General features: G+C 37.8%; 1 protein-coding gene across 2 annotated transcripts in view; it reads left to right on the plus strand.

Annotated features, from left to right (window-relative positions):
• LOC124612664 (major facilitator superfamily domain-containing protein 6) overlaps positions 1–17,597 on the plus strand; it is a 148,887-nt gene extending 131,290 nt beyond the window's left edge. For both annotated transcript variants that reach the window (XM_047140988.1, XM_047140987.1), the window contains one exon: positions 12,595–17,597. In XM_047140988.1, coding sequence (XP_046996944.1) covers position 12,595 — 1 coding nt within the window. In that variant the 3' untranslated portion in view covers positions 12,596–17,597. The remainder of the gene's footprint in view (positions 1–12,594) is intronic.
• Positions 17,598–26,656: the final 9,059 nt, after the last annotated feature.

Genomic DNA, 26,656 nt, shown 5'->3' on the forward strand with positions numbered 1-26,656 from the left:
GTAAATACCTATAACCAAAGAGAACGTCACTTATCAGATCAAAGCAAAATAAGCAATCGATTCAAACCAGAGGAAGCATGTAAAAAAGGAAGGGTACCCGTATAAATACAGACGGAGCACCTGACACACAGCAATGGCCACTTGGTAAAGCTTAACTGTTAAGCTTATGACTCAAACCGAACTACTGTAGCTGTATATTCATCCATGCGACGTCGATTGTCTCTCATGTTAGAAGGGACCAACTTTGTTTCGATTTGGAGGGTCAGTCTAAAACTTTTCTCGCCCCTTGAATTTGAGTCTCAAATTTCAGGTGCGGCTTAGATTTGGGAAAATTTTTTCTCCTTGATTTTGAGTCTCATTTTTCAGGTGTGGCTTAGATTTGAGTGCAGCTTAGATTCGAGTAAATATGGTATGTATGCAAGTTTATGAGTGGTGTTTTTGGGGTGTAAGTGTAGCAGGTTACTTGCAGTCCTCCAGCACAGAGACAGTACCACTGTTGTTGAGAGCTGTAAGATGCATTACAACCATTTGTATAAAATGCGGTGTGCTCAGCAGCCATGTGTTGCATAGGAGGAGCCTTTTCCATACACTTCTTCAACATGTGCATTGCTTTTTACTATCATGTTTTGTGTGAGTCAAAAGTCCATGATAGGACGTATCCATTTAACTTGCTATTGATTATTCTACTGCCTGAACTTGCACACACACTCGTATTCCATACTTTGACTTTCACAGATAATTCACTCATTTTTGTCTTTCCGCATCGTTTGAGAGCTGTTCACCATGTGAGCATCTCATAACCAACTTTTCTGGTCACTTGTGCATGCAAGTGATCTCTCTGTGATGTTACTCCCTTGTTGCTAGTACAGTGCCCTGTTTGGATTATTTCAGGTGTTGTAATTTTCAGCAATGATTGTGCGCTGTTTTGACATAGGTACGCATATGTTTCACATTTTGTCCTCCAAAAACTTACACTCATGTTGTAATTACTGTAGTTTGTCTATGTTGTACTCACTACATGTACATTGGGGAACTGAAAAGTACTTTTTTGTGATATTGGCATAGAAGATTGATACTTTTTGCCATTTAATAGATCCTGTACATCAGTCAGTAAAGGAAATATTCTGGTATGTAATTTTATTTCTGGTCTCTTCCTGATTTTCTGTACGAAGTTCTGTACACTTCTTTTTACAGGACACACACAACCCATCATCAAAAAGTGGGTAGTGTGTGTTCACACTTGAATCATTTGTGCCTGTTCACATTAGTGATCGAAACTGGTTTTCTCAGTGTTCACTCTTATCAACCACCAGCATTTTGACAGTAATTTTTGTCACTCTTTGTTTTTCTTTGCTGTACTACTTTTTTATCTTCTACCAATACCATATGTTTCCTTAAGTAGTAGTGACAAATGTTAAGTGCCTCAGGGAGACGAGCATGCATCACTGTGGTACAGATTCACCAGATCGGGGCTTTAGAATTGTCACCAAACACCTGTTATCATAACCTTGTAACACACTTCAGCAATCATTGTTGGATGTGATAATGTAACAAAGAGGCACAAAATTTTATAAAAAAACAAAATTTTATGAAAAATAAACTGAATGTCAAAGTGTTCAGCTGCAACGCTAACTGTCAACCTTGGAGGCACTTACCACACCCTTCTTGTATAAGAGTTGCCCTATAAGCTTTTACAAGTGACCTCTAAATGACACTCCTAAGATGTCACATTGCCATTGTTGTAAAATTTGTTTTTATTGAAACAATGACAGCTCAGAAGTTGAATAAGAAATATGTTTACAGTGAGCATTTAAAGAAACAGCATTGTGAAGGAAATAGAATTTTCGCTTCAAGAGTTTCATAGTATGACTATTTTACAGTTTGCGTTAAAGACGTAACTCAATAACAATGTCTCAAATTGCTTTGCTCAGCTTTTGGTTATCAGCTACCTTCAGAAAAGATTATGTACAGTTGGTTTGTAGAATTTTTTCACGGTTGTACTTCTATCAGTGATGAATGCTGTCCAAAATTGTTTTTTTGCTCCAACATTTCAATGGTAGGTACAACATGGTGGAGGAGGATTAGCATTTGACTTACCATGAGATTAGGATGCCCTTAAGTATATTGCTAACTGAACAACATTTGATTTTGCTGACTGAAGCTCAAAAATGGGCTGTAGCCAATTGATGTAAGGAAATGCCTAAAAATTTAGACGGAGTTAATATGAAATCTGTACACAGCATCATAATTGGAGATGAAACATAGATGTGCTCATATGAATAAGACACCATGCAGTAATCAGTTGTTTGTATGTTCCTAGATGAACCAAAACCAACAAAAGTAGTTTTTACTGCAGCAACTGCTTTGGAGGATATAAGAACAGTTAATGCTAAATGGTATACAACAATTTGTTTGCCACAAGTAATGGATGAAATTGAGAAAAACAACAGAAAATGTCACATCATTCTTCGCAGTGGCAATGCCAGTTGTCACCATTGCATATCAACCAAGTGATTTTTTGATGAAGAAAAATGTGGAATTATCATCTCATTGCTCCATATTCACCTGACCAACTTTTTTAAGACTGATTTTCTCCACATCAAGAAGCTGTTGAATCCTTTCAAAATAATGTTTTTTAGGCATCAACATCAGAGAGGAAAGCAGCTTCCAGTATTGGCTACAGTGCATGCAAAAGCATGTAAATTTTAATTATGAGTATTCTGAGAAACAAGGAAGTAATTTGAATCAAAATAATGTTGTTCATTCATTGCATTTTTTAAACTGTTAAGTATGGGACCACAGTTATAAGTATGAGGTATGGTTTCTTCATTATACAGCTTCTCAAGGGCAAAGATTGACAAATTTTTTTATATCAAAATTTACTATGAGTGGACATTCACAGGTGTATCTATACCTAGCAACCAAAATCACTGAAATAGATAGATCTCTGGTATCTGGCACATCAAAATATGAGGAGCACTCAGTAATTCATCACAAAACTGTGTTAGTAAGAAAAATACTGAAAAGTATTAGATGAAACATTTTGTGAATTGAAGTTGATAACCTTGGTTACAAATTCAGTCCACTATATGAAACAAATAAAATCAAGCCTTAACCTGTTTTGATAATTTTAAAATGTCAGCTCTTCTTATAATATGTATACTAGAAGAACAGGACTTTGTCATTTTGTTTCAAATTCCTGTTAGTGAACCCTTGTTTCATCACTGGTTATAACAGAATTTGATTAGTTAAAACTTTCCATTACAAACTGTTTCATCAGTTTAGGACAAACAAGAAGCAGTGTATCAATGGACTGAGTCAACTGTTTTGGAACCATTCTCAAATAACTTGTCATGAATAATTGAATGTACAGACACAAATCAGTAATTGTCATAATTCTTGTATGACTGTCTTCTATCTCTTTTAAACTGTTCAGTCTACTGAGCCTTTACACATTTTCACTGTGCTGAACTGACCCATGTCCACAAGAGTAGGCCACCCACCTGCTCTTATGGACATGAGTCAGTTGTTACTTAACAGCGTAATAAACTGAAAACTGTTTTGAAACCAAACAAACATTAGTGGAACAAAATGCAATTTGTTTGCTTTACAGTCTGAAATAAAAATTCAGTGATGCAATTCTCAAATAAATATTACTTTATGTCAAACCTTCAGATAAGAAAAATCTTATCGCTGAACATTTCTCTCTTGGTCTACATATTTTGAGAGGAGCTGACGTTTTGAAGTGAACAGAGGTCATGTTTGCTTTCATTTCTTTCAAATAGCTGACTAAATTTGTCCCCAAGATTGTCAACTTGCCCAACAGAAAGTTTCATCCAGTTATAATAATCAGTAGTTTTTCCATAATGGTCTTGTTAATTAGTGTATTCCATTACATATTTATTGTAATAAAAATGGAAGAAAATTTAATGAATAACAAATCATCTTATTCAAGATTAGCAAAATAAAACTGATCACAGCCAGTTCTTGTGTTTGAACTCTTTTTGGGTCAGTACGGTTTTTATTTGCTATTGAGCCCTTTTCGTGCCATCTTTTCCACTAAGTTTTGCATTGGAGACTTTGCTGGAGGATTTGTCAAAACACTTCCAACTGTAAACTCTTCCAAAAGCAGTTACATATATTTCTCACAAGTTACACTTTGCATAACATTCAACAGTAAACACACATTGTTTTATTATGAGCACTGTTTGGTGTTGCATTCGGCTGGTCACTAAACACATCTGCTACTCTCACTCACTCATGTGTAACAACAAAGTGGGATATTCGGGAAAGAGTGTGCAGATGAGGATGGGCAATCATGACAGCAGTCGATTGGTGTACTGAATTCAGCATTTCCTGTGATGGATGGTTCTATGCTCCATTGCAAGGGTCATATATAAATATTTTTTGGACTAGTTATATTTTGCGCCCCCCCTCCCCCCCCCCCCCCCCCCCCCTCCTGGTTGTACACATTGAACTTGAGAGCCTGATGGTGATTCTGAAGTTCGTAAAATAGATTTATATGACCACCCTGTGAAAAAAAAAAAAATTGGAAAACCCAGTTACAATACAGTTGCACAACACACTGATTTCCAGAAAATATGTTGTGACACGCAAGCATATAGTGAACATAGGAACAGTGCATGAACAAATGGTGTGATTGGGTGAAATAGTCTGTAGTTCCGAGAACGACATCTGTGAAAATGTCAGAACCCTTCCATATTAAATTACCTGTGAAATTCAGTTTATCTCTACAAATATATTAAGAGTGGATTTTTCTATCTAAAGTTTAACACTATTTTGACAACCCTGTGAGATGTTTTAATTGCTAAAGGTTTGGGTGCACCTCTAAGAATGTGGAGGGGCTGTGGGTAGCAGTATGTCAGTACAAAAATAAGGTACACCATGTCCATGCCCTCAAATGTGCATCAGCTTGTCAGGACACCTTCCCTTTTAGAGCAGAATTATCTAATCTTTCTGAAGTACAAAAATACTGAAGTTGAGGATGACAGAATACATATTGTATACTGAAACCAGAAAACAATAACATTTACATAGTGGCTCGAACTAAAACTACATTCTAGATGCTTAATTTATTATGTTTAAATTAATTGTGGAATTGCTGGAGCAGGTTAGATATGAAATTCATGAAGTCTGGCTTTGCTACTACCATGCAGCTGTTGTCAAGCTCTTAACCAGTCTATTCAAGACTTGATTTTTACCAGTTATTGTATCATAAAAATAATCCCTTCTGGTATGCACTGATGTTATTGAAAAAATGGAGTATCTGATAAAGAAGTAATGAAGGTTTATGGGAAACATTGTGGCCAGTTGTGTAATTTGTGTGCTTGCTATTAGCTCATTAAAGTAAAAAGATTCATGTCCCAATCCATCTAAATGTGGGATACAATAAGCTCCAGCTGATGACACCACAACAGAGTCAAGTATATCTTCTGGAGACATGGAAGCAAATTATATTTTTCCCATTCATACAGAGGATTATTTTTTCATGTGCATGTGTACAGGATATACATGCCTGACAGGAGGCCTCTTATTCCAGTCTGTGTTGTGATGCTTTTTCTTAACTGTATTTTAAAATAATTTAAAAAAAAAAAGGCAACCTACAAGATATGTGGACATACACAAACTATTTTATGTGGTAAGGAGGGGGGGGGGGGGGCTGTGGAAGTTTAAAATTATGTGTCGTATCGGGATTTTACACTAAATTTTGATGTTAGCCATTTGATTATGTTGCTGAGTGAAGACACACCATTCTTTATTTTGAATGATTTTCTTTTAGGAGACTATGGATGTACAATATGCTAATTTATGCCTTGCATGTGGTTGGTTTTTCCTTTATGTTAGATTATTTTTAAACACTGGTACTATAGATGTAGCAGAGTATTTCTGATCTTTCTCAACCACCACCACCCCTCCCGGCCTGTTCATTTGAATTGTGATTTATTTGTTGAAGAGTCTGAAATTACCCAAAATCTATTAATGTGGAGGAATTCAGTTGATACAGAATGGATTTGGAGGCAACACGGTTAAAACACTGGTCTCCCTTTTGTGAAAAACAGTGTTCCAGTACTGAGTGGTTTGTACAGATTTAGGGTTTACATTGTTCTCATAAATTAAATGAGGTGAATCTGAAAGATTCCTATGAAAAGATGGTGTATTTTGAACAATCCCAAAATATTCCAGTCAATATATTTTTATTTGTGTGCCTATTTCCTCCTAGCTACTTAGCAAAAAATAATTCTGCCCTGTGTGTGTGTGTGTGTGTGTGTGTGTGTGTGTGTGTGTGTGTGTGTGTGTGTTTTCCAACAAGTTTCATTTCAGTGTATCTCAGCATACTGGTATGTCAGGGGTTTCCTCTAATCTTTAATCAGCTGCATGTTTTCACTACTTTATTTACAGAGTCTAATTTGATATGTTCTGTGTGTGTGTGTGTGTGTGTGTGTGTGTGTGTGTGTGTGTGTGTTTTTATTTTTTTTATTTTTTATCTCTTTTGAGCAGTTGCCATTTGTGGCTTGTCCTCTCCTGTGCTACCATAATCACCATTGTAAATCATATCTGATTTTTACCTCAGTTATAAATATTCCTTGTGTCCCTGTATGAAGTAAGCCACAGTTACACAACCACAAGATTGTTAAACATACACACAAAATTCAAGCTTTCGCAACCAACGGTTGCTTCATCAGGAAAGAGGGAAGGAGAGGGAAAGACGAAAGGATGTGGGTTTTAAGGGAGAGGGTAAGGAGTCATTCCAATCCCGGGAGCGGAAAGACTTACCTTAGGGGGGAAAAAAGGACAGGTATACACTCGCACACACACCCATATCCAACCGCACATACACCATGGTGTATACCTGTCCTTTTTTCCCCCCTAAGGTAAGTCTTTCCGCTCCCGGGATTGGAATGACTCCTTACCCTCTCCCTTAAAACCCACATCCTTTCGTCTTTCCCTCTCCTTCCCTCTTTCCTGATGATGCAACCGTTGTTTGCGAAAGCTTGAATTTTGTGTGTATGTTTGTGTTTGTTTGTGTGTCTATCGACCTGCCAGCGCTTTCGTTTGGTAAGTCACATCATCTTTGTTTTTAGATATATTTTTCCCACGTGGAATGTTTCCCTCTATTATATCCATGACTTACCAAACGGGAAAGCATTGGTAGATAGGCACAATAAAATAAAATAAATAAAAAAAAAAAAAAAAAAAAAATGCGCACACGCACACACACACAATTTCAAGCTTTCGCAACCCACGGTTGTTTCATCAGGAAAGAGGGAAGGAGAGGGAAAGATGAAAGGATGTGGGTTTTAAGGGAGAGGGTAAGGAGTCATTCCAATCCCGGGAGTGGAAAGACTTACCTTAGGGGGGAAAAGGACAGGTATACACTCGCACACACACACATTTCCATCCACACATATACAGACACAAGCAGACATGTTTAAAGGCAAAGAGTTTGGGCAGAGATGTCAGTCGAGGCGGAAGTGTAGAGGCAAAGATGATGTTGAATGACAGGTGAGGTATGAGTGGCGGCAACTTGAAATTAGCGGAGATTGAGGCCTGGTGGATAATGGGAAGAGAGGATATATTGAAGGGCAAGTTCCCATCTCTGGAGTTCGGATAGGTTGGTGTTAGTGGGAAGTATCCAGATAACCCGGACGGTGTAACACTGTGCCAAGGTGTGCTGGCCGTGCACCAAGGCATGTTTAGCCACAGGGTGATCCTCATTACCATCAAACACTGTCTGCCTGTGTCTATTCATGCGAATGGACAGTTTGTTGCTGGTCATTCCCACATAGAAAGTGTCACAGTGTAGGCAGGTCAGTTGGTAAATCACGTGGGTGCTTTCGCACGTGGCTCTGCCTTTGATCGTGTACACCTTCCGGGTTACAGAACTTGAGTAGGTGGTGGTGGGAGGTGCATGGGACAGGTTTTACCCCGGGGGCGGTTACAAGGGTAGGAGCCAGAGGGTAGGGAAGGTGGTTTGGGGATTTCATAGGAATGAACCAAGAGATTATGAAGGTTAGGCGGAAAGACACTCTTGGTGGAGTATATATAAAGATGATGTAACTTACCAAACGAAAGTGTTGGTATGTTAATAGACACACACACACACACAAAATTCAAGCTTTCGCAACCCACGGTTGCTTCATCAGGAAAGAGGGAATATGAAAGGATGTGGGTTTTAAGGGTGAGGGCAAGGAGTCATTCCAATCCCGGGAGTGGTAAGATGTCATTATTTTCTTTCCTCCCTAATGTTGCAATTTTAATGGCCAGCATTGTATATGCGGCATGTAAAATGAATCATTACACAAGAATTCTAGAAAAGTTTTGCAAGCAACCTGTAAAAATAGGATTAACTAACTAGCAAATGAAGCATTTGATACTCTATTCATAGACATTATGATCTTACAGGAAAACAACATCTTTACTAATTATAAATTCTTTGTTGACTTGGGAGCAAATGTGAAGATGAAAAGATTACATTATAAACTGGCATTTCATTATTGTGACTTGCATTTTGGATGGATTCGTGTCAATAATAGTGACATTTGTTAATTTCCAAATATAACATTTTCATGGTTGTAAGTTTCAGAGATGTATGGTAATATTGTAGGATAACTGACCTTGGTATCTTTTTATTGTCATAAAATGTATGTAATAAATCTAATGTACAACTGCTGAGACCAAAACCAAAACTGACAACAAGTGAAGCTGTTACTGGAATTAGTTGCTTCTTTCCGAAACCAGCAGTTATGGGATCACCTGACACAAATGGGATCAGATGGGAGTGAGCTTGATTCTCTTTGTGAACATGCAGGTGAATGGAAAACGATGGTATTTTCGTGAGAACCAAATCGTGATTTTCTTGAAAACTGTAACATTCTCCAAGTGCAGGAAAGAAGGTTGCAAAAAAGGAAATTCAAATTAATACATATATGTCTTATACTGTTGATCCATTAAAAGGTTTCTGATATTAATAGCGGAATGACAATAATAATGACATGGTATAGATTATAACATTTACTTAGCTTCAGTGATTAAGAAATATGATTTGAACACTGAAGAATGAGGGGCAGTCATGCCTTTTATCACAGAAGACCATCATCAATGGGAAAGAAACATATAATATTTGAAACCTAAAACCTTATGAGACTTAAAAGCAGGACTTGCATAGAAACCCAGACCCTTGAAATGCTCCTACTGGTGTCCTGCCCAACTCATAGCAATCCAGTAGTGCCTCTCTCAGATCATATTTATCTTAACTGCATAATCGGAAGTAACTTACAATTTTTGCAACTGCTCTTTACTAATAGACTGTAGTAATCATAATTGTTCTCTGCTTTTCATTTCCTGTGAGACTGTGCAGGTTGAAATTTTGCCCATGACATTTTAGTGTTAAATTAACACACATTTTTAATAAAGAGAAGAGGCACAGTCTAAGTTCAGAGTTGTGAGGAAAAATGATGAAATATATTGATAATTCAGCATAACAATAAATCCTCAGGTCATAGGAAGAACAGAGGAAACAAGGTGGTAATTATCACTAGGAATGGATGGGAATAGTAGCAAAGCTACAGAAGAAAATTGAATAGTCAACTCAAGTGAAAGACTGATCTTATGAGGAAACATCAGTGCTAATTGTACTTTGTTTACACACACACACACACACACACACACACACACACACACACACACACACACACACACACATACTTTTCATTATTATTTCATAGGTAAACTGAATGTAAGTAAAAGAATCTTTCATTTTGTTTGTATTAGAAATAGTTAACAAATGTAGTTATTAACTGGTACTTACAAACAACATAAATGTTGACTTGGATTATGAGCATTCAGCAGAAATATTGAGCTACATAGTTTGTCTGTGTATAACATGCATCCTCCCGTAAATAAATTTCTACTAGAAGCAGTAAGTTGGCCAAAATGAAAGGAAGGTCCTAACTACAGTTAGAGACAATTGATTGTTATCATGTAATCTCATTTATCCAGGAGCTCAACTTTTATCACTGCTGAATACAGATTAGATAACAGTTGGCATAATAAATTACTTAACTTGCAACAGTTTCTGACATAGTAGTGTTTTAGTGCACATGTTTATGTGTTTATTCCACTTTAATAAATACATTTGTGTATGAAACTTAGAATAAGGACTTTCTGTTTATGATTAATGAATAGCCATTTGTGCTGTGGAATAAATAAAAATGTATTCCTCAGTGTTCTTTACCTTTTCACCTTTGTTTATCACATCTTATATTAGTTATTTTGTTATATCCTTTCTGTAATTTTTACTTGCCTTACTTTATTATAATATGCCTTCCATACTGATAATGATATGAGGTGAGAATGCACCTCCCTTGTTTATTAGGTAGTGTAATCCACAAAGTAATGAACTGTTTTCGTCTGAGTACTGTTTGTGCTCTCTCTCTCTCTCTCTCTCTCTCTCTCTCTCTCTCTCTCTCACACACACACACACACACACACACACACACACACACGAATGTGGCTAGAGAATTTTAATACAGTCCCTTGGATATGCCATCACAGTATTTAAGATAACTCAGTCAGACACAGAATCCTGACCAGTGGACGCATTAAAAGTAGAAAAAGGAGCGATTCCTACTTTCAGAACTGTCAGTTCTTTTAACAGAGAGACAAAAGGGTTATGTTGGGGGAGAGAGGTTGAGATGAACCCATCAGTTGTCAGAAAGAGGACTAGTTCTTAATGTGTGTATCATCAGTACTGAAATTTTACCTTTTATAGGTAAGTATTGGCTAGCAATTATTTCTCCTTGTAATATTACAGTTTTGTCAGGTGAATTCTCCTTTGATATAGAGGGATATTTGAAGAGTAAGGGCCATTATGTTATAAAAAATATTAACTAGAAAGAGTTTTTATTGCCAGTTTTAGTTTGCTACAAACATTCAATTTTCCATGTGATCGCAGTTCACTTCTAAGCTCTTTCTGTAACAGTGCATTAGTTTCATCAATGTCCTGTGCATACAAGTTCTCCATCTGGGAATGGAACCAGTTGATGATAGCAGTCACGAGTTTGGGTCATCTTCAAATCATTATCCACCAATCTATTGTTTCAAATGCAGGATGAAGTAATAGTCATTGGTTACAAGGTTGGGACTGTAGGATAGGTGGCCAAAAAGTTCCCAGAGACAACATTAAATTGTTTCATTGGTATGGGCAGTGGTGTGTACAGAAGCACCCTTGAGGATGTGACAGTTTCCCACGTTGACAACTTTGCCTTACCTCCTCCGTTTGGTGACTATTTTGCAGTACAATTTTTGACCCACATTCCATGAAATCAATCAGAGGGCTGTCCTTTTTGTGCCAGAAACAGTAGCCATCATTTTTCAAATTGAATAAGGAGATTACTGGAATGTTTGCCATTTTGAGAAGTTGGTGCCACTGGACTCAACGCTGTTTTGATTCTGTATTGGTGTAGGATATCCATGTCTCAATTCCCATAACAGTGTGACAGAACAAAGAAGTTCCATCTTGTCAGCAGTTTCCCCGCTTGACAGCTCTGGATATTTGTCTTTGTTTGTAAGCTTATTTGGTACCCACCTTGTACACAGTTTGTGATATCTCAGCTTTTCCATGATAGTGGTGTGAGTAGTGGTGCATCCAACATGAGGAAATTCTTCACCTATAACACTGAGCATCAATTGTTGATCAAATCACAGTTTCTGGTCCACATACTGCTCAGCTTCACCCATCTGGATGTTGCGCGCCAATTTGCCCTTTATCACATCCATTTTTAGAGTCTTGATACCATTTCATCTCTCATTTCTGTTGGCTAATTTACTAAACTCGAATTCAGACTAAGCTCAGCAGCTGTAGATTGTCCTGCATACAAAATCAAAATACATTATGCTCCTTGGAATTGACAGGAGCAATGATTTTCAAAGCTGCTGCTGTTTGCTCTTACCCACAGTCAACTATCTTCTGAATCAAAACATTGATTCCTGTGGTCTCATAAATGATCATGGATAACACTACATCTGTGCAACTTTATTCTGAGGCTGACAATGTTTAAATATACTTTTGAAATATGCATCATTCTAAATATTCTTAGCCATTTTATAGTGATGATTTCATGTTGTTCTTTATTTTCTGCATCTTTACTTCACATTTATCTGCATCTTTATTCCATGTTTACTTCAGCTTGCCTCTGTCATCCATACACTTAAGAAGCACCGTCTCACATTGTTTCATTATTTACAACCATGATGGCCATATAATACTCACATCACATCTATGTTATTCCATTAAGCCTGCTTGTCCACATACTCTTGCTCCATCTGTGATGGGTAATTCATATTCTGGTTTTACATTACTTAAGACAGCCTGTATTCATTACAGTACAAATACATTCACTTTATACACCATATGTACTTGTAAAAACAAAACAAAAAAATAAAATTTGCAGTTCTTTCTAAATTATTGACTCAATTCTTATTTTTTGTGAATGGTAGTTTTGGTACAATAACAATGAAATCAGTAGCAGGTAAATAAAAAAAAATTGTTAACCTTTGTTTTGATGATTTTAGATTCTGAAAGCCCAAGATACGCTGCACCAAGTGAGGCAGTGATGATGCTGAGTGATCAGCAGGAAGCACCAGTTTCATGAGTGATGAGTGCTGCGCTGTGTGTTGAGAAGATATGGAGCCTACTTTTATAAGCTTGAGGCAGCTTATTGTGCTACTGTCTGTTGTCTCTGAACAGTTTATTTTTATATGGATAATTCCAGATGATGATGGACATCACATTATAGACAGTGAGATGCCAACGACTTGTAATGGGTATTTATTTCAAGTCAGGACTGTAAGTTCATTAACGGTGAAACATTTTATAATAGCTGTTGTTTCTGCAACAACAACAAAAATTTTATCTTGACTAGCGGTATAGATGAAAGATGATCCAAAGAATGCACTGTGTGTGGTATCATAGTTTTTGTATATACCTTCAGGTTCAGTATGAAAATAAGAACTTTAAATTTTTCTTGACATATAACAGAAATGTCAGCATTAAACATAAATGAAGAAAAGAAAATCTACTCATGTTCTACATCATATATTTTTCACAACATGAACAATGTCCCAAAAAATGGATGGATGTTTCCATAAATTCTAGACAAGAACATAGTGCATGTGCTGACACCAACTGTTTTTAAAGAAACAAAACGGGTAATAGTTTGTCAACTGTCCTTGTCATTCTCATAGTCATTCACCTTGTCATGACTGAAAAATGCATTGTCCTTATTTTTAACATGAACATTGGAATATGTGGGTACAATTGTACTTAATTGAAGCAGTATGTTCTTCATGGAAATTGATTTGGTTGCTACTTGTGATATTCATGTGTAAAAACTGTTTTAAAGTACAGGAATTAAGCTCTCTTGCACACTGCACCCAGTTATATGTGCATAATATTCTTTTGTTTTCTTCTTTGTTGTAAATTTTTGTCAGTTCTTATGTGTGCAGTATAGCACATAGGTCTGGTGATACCTTGTCATATTGGCCAGTAGTTATGAGAAAAAGGTTGCTCAGATTTTCCAAGCTTTTGTTTGTCTAACCTTCACAAACATGCAAATCATCCAGTGTAATATAATATAGATAAAAAATCTACTTACCAATCAACAACAACAAAGAGTGTCTTGTATAAGCAACAGTTCTCTTTTGTGCCTTTTTATCCCTAACCCAGTGTCTAGGCAATCTTCTTTGCTGTATGATTGTCACCGCCATCATTCAACCCTTTGCTCCCTCGTGGGAAATGAAGAATATTCTATGTACAAATGTGTAGTTTCATGACAAAGTATACTGATAAAATTTTCATGAGATTTCAGCTGTGTCAGGTGGTTGAATATCTATAAGATTTCAGCTTAGTGCTCCTTGGCCAAAAGATTGTGGATATTCAATCACTCAGTGTGACTGAAAGTCAGAGAAAATTTTATCAGAAGACTACTGGCACTCTCTATGTGAAAGCTGACGTTTCTTTGTAACAGTTTGTCTGAAACTTTCTGTTGCCACGTGGTAAGACTTTTTGTGGATAATGAGTTCAGTTATATTTCAAGTCATCATTATAACCAAGTTCCAAATTGCATGAATGTTGACAGTGATAAGGAGCTGGAGAAGAGCAATTGTAAGCAACCTCCTTTAGAAAAGTGGTAACTTTTATCCAGTGTTAAAACAGGGTGTTGCTGTCATGTGTAATGGATAATACAACTAATGTATTTATAATATTTGTGATTTTTCAGTTGAGTTCATTTAGTTTTGCTCATATGCAAATTCTTAAGACATTTCCCCTATTAGCTCTGCAAAATTCAGTGTCAGTTTAAGGATTCCAAAAAATAAAAAACTATGTGGCTGTCCCTTGTGTATGGTCAGTTTTCAATTCATCTCTACATGACCATTCAATCCAATTGACACAATACAAAAACGTAAAAATTTGGAAGTTTAATAAAGTCTTATTCCTTAACGTAATGAGGTGTTCAGAGAAGGATGGTATGGGCTATAATGACTGAAGGGATGTGGCTTCACTCATGAGAAACTGTAAGTAAAAAGAAATAGTAACCATACCATGAGATTAAACTGACCTGATATGTTAGTGAATTCAAAAAACATTTTCTGTAAATGAAGTTGTAATTGTTTCTCCAAGCATAAGGAAGAGCCAGTCCAGTACCTGTGATGTACCAAAAATTGCTTTATCACTCATTCGCCTTTAAAAAAAAAATGACATTTCTCAAAATAAATAGAATAGAGCATTCAGCAATGACTCTAAGTTGCAGTTATGTTATAGCCTGTCATAACAGGACAAGAAAATGCACATAATTAGTAAAACAGTCAGAATCTTTTCACCCTTCACTTGGCTCTCTGTGTTTGAAGGAACACTTTTTTAAGATTTTAATGAGTTAAAATTTTGTTGTTATTTGTACCTACGTAAGCAAAAGCAATTTGCTGCTGATAGCAGGATGTCGAGGAATTCGTAAGTGAAAAATGCTTCAGTCAAGAATAATTTTAGTGAGCTTTTATACAAGTCATGCAGAATGCACATAGACTACAATTAGTTTCTTGCCATAGATGAAGTACTGTGTCAGATTTAATGCTGTCTGTGAACATGAAAAAATATCTGTTCATGAACAAGAAAAAATATTTGTGTCTTATTGCTGTTATAAGTCATTAGCAATTATACACCGTTTACATATATTGAATCTAAATGGAGTTTGTTAAATTGCACTGACATCCATTGTTGGCCATAGGTTTCGCTACTATATTTTGTTCAGTTACAAACAAATATGCATGTAAACTATAGAGATCTAATAGTAATACATTTCATTAAGCTTTTATTCCTTTTTTTACACAGATGTGGGCCATATGAAAGTAAGAGTAACAGTTTTTAAAATGTTAATTTTTAGAAAAACCAAGTACATAATTTTAATTTACACACTTTCTGCCACTTGTCAACAGTCTCCATACCTGTCCACAGATTTTTCCATCATGCAAGTTTGAAAGTACTCTTGTCATAGAACTGTTCCAATTTCTCAAAGACTAACAAACAAAATACAAAATATAGTGGTAGTCAGTGGGTGCCAAGTCATGACTGTAGGGAGGATGTAGAAGAGTTTCTTCACCCAAATATCCTGACGTTCTCCACAGCGAAAGAGCAAAATGAGAAAGTGTGTTATCTTGGTGCAGGATGATCTTCTCAGAGCTCTTACCACAGAATGCACGATGGAGCTTCAAAAGTCTTGATACAGTGGGCAACATTTATGATTTGGCCACATTCAAGAAACTGAATCAGAATGCAACCCTGTTCATTCCAGATGACAGTGCCCGTTACTTTCCCAGCAGAAGTCACTGTCTTCAGTTTTTTCTTCAAAAATCCAAGGGGGCCTGGTGTTTTGTTTCAGGTAATAATGATAGAATGAGCTTTCATTACATCCACAACATTAATTAAAAAATTACCACCTTCATTTTGATATCTCTGAAGATTTTGGGTAATAGTTCTTTTCTGAATTTTGTGGTCCTCTGTCAGTAAATGTAAGACACAACAGGCACAAACTTTTCGACAACCTAAGCTTTGAATCATTTCTTTCTCTGCTCTGTGTCCTACTGCAAGATTTGGCATGATTTCATTCACGTAACACACCTGTCTTCTCTACCGCACCCATCAACCCTTTCCTTGCGTCCCATGGAGGTAGTTCAAGGATGAGTGCTACATGGCTCATCTTGGATGCTTATGTTTCCAACTTGGAAATGTTTCATCCATCTCCTAACACTGTTGGCTTACACCCATGCAGACATCTCCATACATAAATTGATGTCTGATAAGAATTTCAGCAACAAATTTTCCCATTTTAATGAGGAATTCAGTGACAGCAAGTTGTTGAAACAAAACATTGATGTCAGCCATTTTAGAAGTACTTCCCCTGGTTGCTCGATAGATCCTAATGATATGCAACGTGTGGTGTAAAATCTGTGGAATTCAATCCTGTTGTCATTTTGGTTACTTTTTTTACAGATGCTAATGATATCACAATATGGCAGCATGTGGTGTAAAATCTGTAGAATACGATCCTGTAGTCATTTTGGTTACTTTGTTTGCAGATCAGCATAAGTCACTAGTGCTTACAGAAAATTTTTGGTTATGTAGCATGAGTCCAAGAAAACATGTTTACAAAATTGGAACTGTCATATTAAGTATGGCAGAAGGCCTGTAATAAGTGGATTTTTGTCATCACTCAATGGATATAACAAAATGCAAGTGTTTGCAAAAGCTAATGTATGATGCCTACCTATCTCTGAACCCTCTTTCACAGAGACGATAATGAAAATAAATAAATATGTTTATGACTCGTGTCTCTTTCTACAAACTGTGTGTCTCTGGACTTATTATGTTTTAAAACATTATAACTGTAAATTTATGTTATAACTACTTACTGAAAAATTTAATGATGCAATACTTCGTCAGTAGTTTGTCCTTATTTCACAATGAAGTGGATGATTTTGCTTGTAGAGTATCTGAAGGTTGCTTCCATGAGATGGTTACACACAATTGAAAACCATAAATCACCAGATTTCTTTTCATGTTTTTCATAAAGTAGACCTATCCACTCTATCAAGAACCTATTCTGTACACATGATACTCAATGGAAAAAAAAGTAGAATAGATATACCTTCTTGCCAACTGAATATAAAATATTCTGTTTTTATTTTGTAATAGTTTAAAGTAGCTGTGATATCCTTTTTTAAGTGTACCTACTTCAGTGAACAAAGAACGTGGTGGCAATTAGTATGTGATGCCGTAGTATTATCAGTAGTTAACAGACTTGAAGAAGTAGTTGGTGTAATTTTAGTGGAAAACATTAAACACCTTTACTCACTGATCCTGTGATATTGCCAAAGAAGCAAAAAGATCAGAGACGGGCTCTAATAGAAAAATTATAATTTAATAATTGGTTGTCAATGTTCCTGTTGTCACACACTAAATGTTAAAATATTTATATTTTGAATTAGATGTTTTGTATTTTTGCAAATAAATTGTTTTTCAAACAGCTACTGGGATTAAAAAGTCTCTTCACCATTTCACTTCTGCATACATTTTTCCTTTGTATCTTTATCTATTGACAATAACTGTCCCAGAAAATTGTTGAATTGTTTTGACATAGTGTGCTGCTTTACAAAGTCCTGTAAACTTTATGAGTGAATATTTTTAATAAACAGTTCTACGCATTGGACACAAATTTAGGCATTAATTGCAAAAGAATTTAGAGGTTTATGAGGTAACAATAGAAATGGCAAAGAAAAAACATGCTGAGAGTTATTGTTAGGTTTATATATTAAAAAGTACTGACTCTATTATTGTAACGCCTAACATAAATGGTCTGTCATAATTAAAGCAAATAAAAAAAACATCAGCACCATAAATAAAGTAGCAGTAAGGAGATATTAAGACCATTACAAACAATTGGAAAGGAGTAAATGGTTAGTGAAACATCTAACAGACCTGACAAGTTTTACAAACATTGTATGAGGAAGTTAAAAGTACAGGGTTATTACAAATGATTGAAGCGATTTCACAGCTCTACAATAACTTTATTATTTGAGATATTTTCACAGTGCTTTGCACACACATACAAAAACTCAAAAAGTTTTTTTAGGCATTCACAAATGTTCGATATGTGCCCCTTTAGTGATTCGGCAGACATCAAGCCAATAATCAAGTTCCTCCCACACTCGGCGCAGCATGTCCCCATCAATGAGTTCGAAAGCATCGTTGATGCGAGCTCGCAGTTCTGGCACATTTCTTGGTAGAGGAGGTTTAAACACTGAATCTTTCACATAACCCCACAGAAAGAAATTGCATGGGGTTAAGTCGGGAGAGCGTGGAGGCCGTGACATGAATTGCTGATCATGATCTCCACCACGACCGATCCATCGGTTTTCCAATCTCCTGTTTAAGAAATGCCGAACATCATGATGGAAGTGCGGTGGAGCACCATCCTGTGGTACATTTAGCTCCCTGCTTGCTTTATTCGTCGACTTCCGCGAGCTACGCGTGAAACTTGCCCGCACGCGTCCAACCAATTCTTCGCTCACTGCAGGCCAACCCGTTGATTTCCCCTTACAGAGGCATCCAGAAGCTTTAAACTGCGCATACCATCGCCGAATGGAGTTAGCAGTTGGTGGATCTTGGTTGAACTTCGTCCTGAAGTGTCGTTGCACTGTTATGACTGACTGATGTGAGTGCATTTCAAGCACGGCATACGCTTTCTCGGCTCCTGTCGCCATTTTGTCTCACTGCGCTCTCGAGCGCTCTGGCGACAGAAACCTGAAGTGCGGCTTCAGCCGAACAAAACTTTATGAGTTTTTCTACGTATCTGTAGTGTGTCGTGACCGTATGTCAATGAATGGAGCTACAGTGAATTTATGAAATCGCTTCAATCATTTGTAATAGCCCTGTATTTATTGGAATATGTACCTTCTTGTACACTGACAGAACAGATGTGAAAATCAGTCACATTTTAAAAAATTGTTGCTAGCAAGGAAGCAGTAGTTTCTTTATTAAATAAATAAAGATAGAAAGGAAGAAATCATGTAGAATTTATGCTGTCTGGCAACAAACTGACCAATAGAAGTTATATATAACAAAGGTTAAATGAAAAAAATACAACACTTTTCTTCCATAAACTCATTGGTCCATTATTATTATTATTATTATTATTATTATTATTGCTTCTATTACTGTTAGCAGCATCCCTGAATATGGAAGTTAATAGGAATATAAAAAAAGGGAGGAAGGTTTATCTGTTTAGCAAGAGTAATAGAAGACAGATTTCAGACTACCTAACAGATCAAAACGAAAATTTCTGTTATGACACTGACAATGTTGAGTGTTTATGGAAAAAGTTCAAGGCAATCGTAAAATGCGTTTTAGACAGGTAAGTGCCGAGTAAAACTGTGAGGGACGGGAAAAACCCACCGTGGTACAACAACAAAGTTAGGAAACTACTGCGAAAGCAAAGAGAGCTTCACTCCAAGTTTAAACGCAGCCAAAACCACTCAGACAAACAGAAGCTAAATGATGTCAAAGTTAGCGTAAGGAGGGCTATGCGTGAAGCGTTCAGTGAATTCGAAAGTAAAATTCTATGTACCGACTTGACAGAAAATCTTAGGAAGTTCTGGTCTTACGTTAAATCAGTAAATGGCTCGAAACAGCATGTCCAGACACTCCGGGATGATGATGGCATTGAAACAGAGGATGACATGCGTAAAGCTGAAATACTAAACACCTTTTTCCAAAGCTGTTTCACAGAGGAAGACCGCACTGCAGTTCCTTCTCTAAATCCTCGCACAAATGAAAAAATGGCTGACTTCGAAATAAGTGTCCAAGAAATAGAAAAGCAACTGGAATCACTCAACAGAGGAAAGTCCACTGGACCTGACAGGATACCAATTCGATTCTACACAGAGTACATGAAAGAACTTGCCCCCCTTCTAACAGCCGTGTACTGTAAGTCTCTAGAGGAACGGAGGGTTCCAAATGATTGGAAAAGAGCACAGGTAGTCCCAGACTTCAAGAAGGGTCGTCGAGTAGATGCGCAAAACTATAGCCCTATATCTCTGACGTCGATCTGTTGTAGTATTTTAGAACATGTTTTTTGCTCGAGTATCATGTCGTTTTTGGAAACCCAGCATCTACTATGTAGGAATCAACATGGATTCCGGAAACAGCGATCGTGTGAGACCCAACTCGCTTTATTTGTTCATGACACCCAGAAAATATTAGATACAGGCTCCCAGATAGATGCTATTTTCCTTGACTTCCAGAAGGCATTCGATACAGTTCCGCTCTGTCACCTGATAAACAAAGTAAGAGCCTATGGAATATCAGACCAGCTGTGTGGCTGGATTGAAGAGTTTTTAGCAAACAGAACACAGCATGTTGTTATCAATGGAGAGACGTCTACAGACCTTAAAGTAACCTCTGGCGTGCCACGGGAGTGTTATGGCACCATTACTTTTCACAATATATATAAATGACCTAGTAGATATTGTCGGAAGTTCCATGCGGCTTTTCGCGGATGATGCTGTAGTATACAGAGAAGTTGCAGCATTAGAAAATCGTAGCGAAATGCAGGAAGATCTGCAGCGGATAGGCACTTGGTGCAGGGAGTGGCAACTGACGCTTAACATAGACAAATGTGATGTATTGCGAATACATAGAAAGAAGGATCCTTTATTGTATGATTATATGATAGCGGAACAAACACTGGTAGCAGTTACTTCTGTAAAATATCTGGGAGTATGCGTGTGGAATGATTTGAAGTGGAATGATCATATAAAATTAATTGTTGGTAAGGCGGGTACCAGGTTGAGATTCATTGGGAGAGTCCTTAGAAACTGTAGTCCATCAACAAAGGAGGTGGCTTACAAAACACTCGTTCGACCTATACTTGAGTATTGCTCATCAGTGTGGGATCCGTACCATATCGGGTTGACAGAGGAGATAGAGAAGATCCAAAGAAGAGCAGCGCGTTTCGTCACAGGGTTATTTGGTAGCCGTGATAGTGTTACGGAGATGTTTAGCAAACTCAAGTGGCAGACTCTGCAAGAGAGGCGCTCTGCATCGCGGTGTAGCTTGCTGTCCAGGTTTTGAGAGGGTGCGTTTCTGGATGAGTTATCGAATATATTGCTTCCCCCTACTTATACCTCCCGAGGAGATAATGAATGTAAAATTAGAGAGATTCGAGCGCGCACAGAGGCTTTCAGACAGTCGTTCTTCCCGCGAACCATATGCAACTGGAACAGAAAAGGGAGGTAATGACAGTGGCACGCAAAGTGCCCTCCGCCACACACCGTTGGGTGGCTTGCAGAGTATAAATGTAGATGTAGATGTATTACTGTCGCAGTCTGTTGCTAGACTTACAAAACTTAATACATGCTGAGATCTGATACAGTGAGAACAGATGTGAAGCATAATGCAGTACCTTGAGACAGTGTTTTTATTTAGAACAATCGCACATTTCATGGATAGAACAAGTTAGATCAGTTCAAGCAAGCTGCTGTGTAACTAGCTAACATAAAGCGAGTACTGTCAAGTTTGTTTGGTAACCAAATGAGAATTAATACACAGAAATTAATAGTCACAGAACTTCACTCTGCTGCAAGAAGAAATCGATGACAGCACTCCTAGCAGCCAGTGTACGAACCTTGTTAACAGCTCGTCGACCTGTCATCACTGTGACCTGCATCTCACTACACGATCCTCGTTGGGGAAAATGGGATGTCATTCTCAATCTGCACTGGGAACCTCGTCCAGGAATTGTGCCACCCGGAATATGTATGGCTTTGTGTTTGAGCCAGCGATGGTTCCAGTTGAGGTTGTTGAACTTCAAGCATAGGTTGCGGCTGGTTGCATTGAGCATTTGGTGTGACATTTCTTGCAAAATGAAAGCTGTCTTCACTCTATCAATTGAGACAGTGTTAAGCTAGCCATTGATGGGATTTTCTAATGTTCGTCCACTTTGGCTAAGGATACGATTCAGGATGTACTCGGAGGCATCAGTGCAGGTTTCACCCCATCTCTGCCCAACATTACATACTGACAGGTTTGAGTCTTGATGCACAAAGATTTGTGGAGTTCTGTGACGTGATGCTTGACATGGCCAGATTTGTGACATTCATTATCAAGTGAGTAATGAAACCTGATTCTTTTGAGATATCCAACATGATTGTACATAGGTTGATGACTTTATCAGGTAGTTGTAGAACTTCTCAGCCAGAGAAGCATCTTGGTTTGGCTCACAAATGTTATGTAGGCCGAGTAAGACTAATGGTAACACAGATGACCAATTTGACTCATGGCACAGTAGTGCAGCTTTTAACAGCTGGTGCCACCATTCAATCATACCATTGGGTAGCACTCGAACTGACATCCTCGGTCTGTTGCGATGTGGAGTAGGCAACCAACACGGGATACCCACTATGAAACAAAGACAATGGCCAATGTCTTGGGTGAAATTTTTCCACTGGGATGGCCTCTGGCCCGCCATTGGGTAAAACAGTCAGTCATTTCAAAAGATATCGTTGACCATCTGAAGGGGGTAATGGTTCTACCACATCATTGTGAACATTTGCAAATCGTGCTATTAAGTCATGAAAATCCCCTACTGGGGCATGTATATAGCGAGAAATCCTGCTGGATTGGCTTTGTGAACATACACGAGCTCAGGTTTGACAATCTTTTTGTATTCCTGACCATACAAGATGGCTAGTTATTATCTTTTCTGTTGCCTCAATGTCGGGGTGACATGGGTTGTGTAAGCTTTTGAAAACATGAAGATGCAAAAGAGCAAATGGTACAATTCAGAACTTCACAGTACAGTTTGACATTCATGCCTGGAACATCAGTAATTCTCAGTTCAAGACCGGATGCTGTGTCTTTTAAACATTTCTGTAGCTCCTGATCAGATTACTGCAACTTGGCTAGCTGCGTAAAGTCTACCATCACCATGATATCGCTCACTTGGGGAAGGCAGTGTGCCACTACGCAATCCATTCCTGACATGTAATGCACATCTATGGTAAATTGTGTGACAAACTCCAATTGATTATATTATCTTAGCCAGCTTTTGTCAGTATTTTGCCAAAAGGCATAGATGAGGGGTTCATGGTCTGTATAAATTGCAGATTCCCTCACTTCCAAATACATACAAAAACATCTTATGGACTCATAAACAGTGAGTAATTCGCGGTTGTACACACTCCATTTTTGTTGTGCTGGAGAGAGTTTATGTGAGCAAAACACAAGGGGGCTGCCAGGCATTGTGTACTTATTGATGTAGCAGAGCACTGATTGTGATTTGGCTTGTATCAACTGCAAGTGTGATAGTTGTTTCTAATTCTGAATGTGCAAGAAGTGCTGCATTTGCTATGCTTTGTTTAGCTGGAGTGAAAGCTGTGTTCATTGCGTATGTCCACTTTATCAGTGTTCTTCCTTTAACTTTAGGACCAGGCAATGCCATGGTAAGAAGCTCTTGAAGTTCTGCTAAATGAAGTAGGTGGCACCAATAAAGACTGAGAATTCCTAAGAATCTGGGCAGTTTTTAGTAGTCTGTGGGAATGGAATACGTAATATGGCTTCAACTTTTCTGGTAATCGCAAAGATCCCACTGGTTATATAAGGTGGGCCTGAAAATTCACTTCACAAAGTTAAACATGATGCTGTGTTTGTTTAGGTTTCTAAAACCTAGAGTAAGTCTTGCTAGTGTTTCTCTGCTGTTGCTGAAAAATGAGAAAATCATCGAGATATGCAAAACAATATGACAGCCATGTAGCACTGATTCTATGAATCTTTGCCATATCTGGGCAGCATTTCTTAATCCAAATATCATGAACAGGCTTTCGAAGAGGCCAAACAGCATGATGATAGTTGTCTTTGAAATATGTTTCTCAGTTACAGGAATTTGAGTATAGGCTTTCGCACACTCTATTGTACTAAATACTGTTGCACCAAGTAATGCTTGGTTATAGTCTCTCAATAGCAATATGGAGTAATGATCTGGTATTGTCCTAGTATTAAGAGCATGGTAATTCCCGCATGGGCACCATGCGCCACTCTTCTTTGGGACCAGGTGAAGAGGCAATAACCATAAGCTGCTAGGTGGACGAATGGTGCCTTCTTTCAGCATGGAATTAAATTTGGCTTTTGCAGTGGCATAACAGTTTGGAGCTAAGCATCTGGGTCTGCTTGAAATCGGTGGGCTTGCGTTAATATAATATATGGTGCTGTGATATACATCTTTTGGGGCACCTGGAGGATGCATGATACTTGGGAACAGCTCCAGTATCTCAGCGTATATACTGACTTTCAGCCAGTTCAGCTTGGCATTGTGTTCCATTGTGCTGCATCAAAACCCATTGGCAGAAAGGCTGATGATGCTGTCGACGAGGCATGTGTTGGCAGTAGGTGATAGTGCATTAAAAAGTCAGCCCCGGTGATTGGCTCCTTCACATCTGCCACAGTAGAATTCCACACAAACTCATGACTTAGTTGCAGACATAATGCCATGTGTTTCATTCCATAAGTCATGATGGTGGAGTTGTTAGCTGCAGAGAAGTGTAACAAGGTCGGTGGTCAATAGTTGTGTATCAGGCTTTGCTGCAAAATACATAGATCAGAACCAAAGCCCACTAAAATTTTCATCCTGCTTCGCAGTCTGTTATGAAGAGTGGCAGAGATGGCGACAAAGTCAGGTGCTCGCTACTTCAAGCTTGTTTACAATTAAGGAAAGAGCATGGTGAATTGCACTTGTGCACTTGGTCTCCGAACTTTTGATGATACCAGCAAGTGTCTAGCTGGGTGGTGTCATATGCTGCTGAGAAGTTTGTGGGGGAACAGCTTCTTGATCATTTCTGGAAATGCCCCCTAGCGTGCTCATGAGAGAGTAGTTCACTGCTTTGTTTATACAGTGCATTGACCTGGTTTGTGAGGCTGTTGTAATCTGCATGCATCACTACTGATATGCTGTACCATGTCATTGTAATGTAGTTACAATGCAGGAGGTCGGCACAGTTGCATGCTGAATGCTGTTCTCCACGATGTTTAGTGGCGTTTCCATTTTGGGAGCTATAATGGCTGTGCTGGCTGGTGACTACTACATAATGTGCAAAACAATGTATCTGGCACTGTGCACATGCCCACTTTGCTTCGTAAATGGCAGAGGTATTCAGATGGTTTTCTATCTCCAATGTGCTCCTGCATCAGTACCTGTCTCACTCATTCTTCTTGTGAAGCTGATTCTCTACAAAGTAACTCAACCTTTAGCTTTGTGTATGCTTCTGGTGTTGCGGTTATTACGTCTTGCACATCTGCTGTATAACGATGATCTAATTGGCTGACCATCAGTATGAATTTGGTGGAATCTGTAGTCACTCCAGTACAGAGAAAACTTGCCTCTACCTGTGTGAACCATAATGCTGGGTTGTGTAGCCAAAATGATGGTAGCCACACACTGCAAGTCTGGATACTGCAGGGTCACCAGTGTCGCAGTCTGTTGCTAGTCTTATGAACTTAGTACTTATACTGCAGCAAGAACAGATATGAAACATAATGGAGTATTCTGAGACAGTGTTTTTATTTAGGACAATCATATACTACCTGTATAGAACAAATTAGATCAATTTATAGAAAGCTGTTGTGTAACATCAAATGTAAAGTGAATGCCATCAAGTTTGTTTGGCAGCTAAGTGAGAATTAATGCACAGAAATTAATCTGATCACAGCACTCCTGGTAGCCAATGTGTGAACCCTGTTGGCAGCTTGTCGAGTGAATCAGGTGTCCACCTGACGTTGCTGTGATCTGCTGCATATTGCTACATTATTATTTCCTTTTTTTTGCGCCCTGCCATCCTTTCACTGTCCTTCATATGTTGCTGCATTTGTGTCTGTAGAGGTTTCAACACAGCTGAGCTATCAGGAACAAGGTGATCTTAAATAATGTATACAATAAAGTATGTGAAAACAATAAATTATGAGATGAAATGTGTAAAGAAGAATAAGCTACCATCACTCACATTGAAAGGAATATGTCACTGTATGATTCTAATTTATTCTCAATTAATCCCATTGTTATCTAGTAACTGGTATTTTTTTTTTTTTATCTTTGTAGGAACGTGGTACTGTTAAGACTGTGCATGCAGAGGAACTGCCTTAGACTGTGTGTTGGCTAAGTAATTCAAGTAAAAAGAAAGGAGCTGTATGAAATCAACAACACAACACTAAGATGAGATGATGATTGAGCATGTACAGAAGTCTACAATCTAGTCATTGTCAATCCCATGTTACATATACATGTATAAATGTAATTTTTTACTAGACTGAGTATGGAATTGTAGTATGTAGAAAATACATAATGGTTTGAGGTAACGGGAAAGATGAAAAGAAAAATTTAGAGATAGTTTTCGCAGCAGAAAGCAGAAGTGCTATTTGTGCAGCTTGTTTCTTAATGTATACCTTGACTTGTTCTACATTCCTGAGCATACTATATTTAGATGAATAAATGAATTAAACTTGAAACAGACATTTTCCAAGAAATTAGGCACTCAGAAT

This window comes from Schistocerca americana, chromosome 4, assembly GCF_021461395.2.
Source record: "Schistocerca americana isolate TAMUIC-IGC-003095 chromosome 4, iqSchAmer2.1, whole genome shotgun sequence".
In the NCBI taxonomy this organism is placed as follows: domain Eukaryota; kingdom Metazoa; phylum Arthropoda; class Insecta; order Orthoptera; family Acrididae; genus Schistocerca; species Schistocerca americana.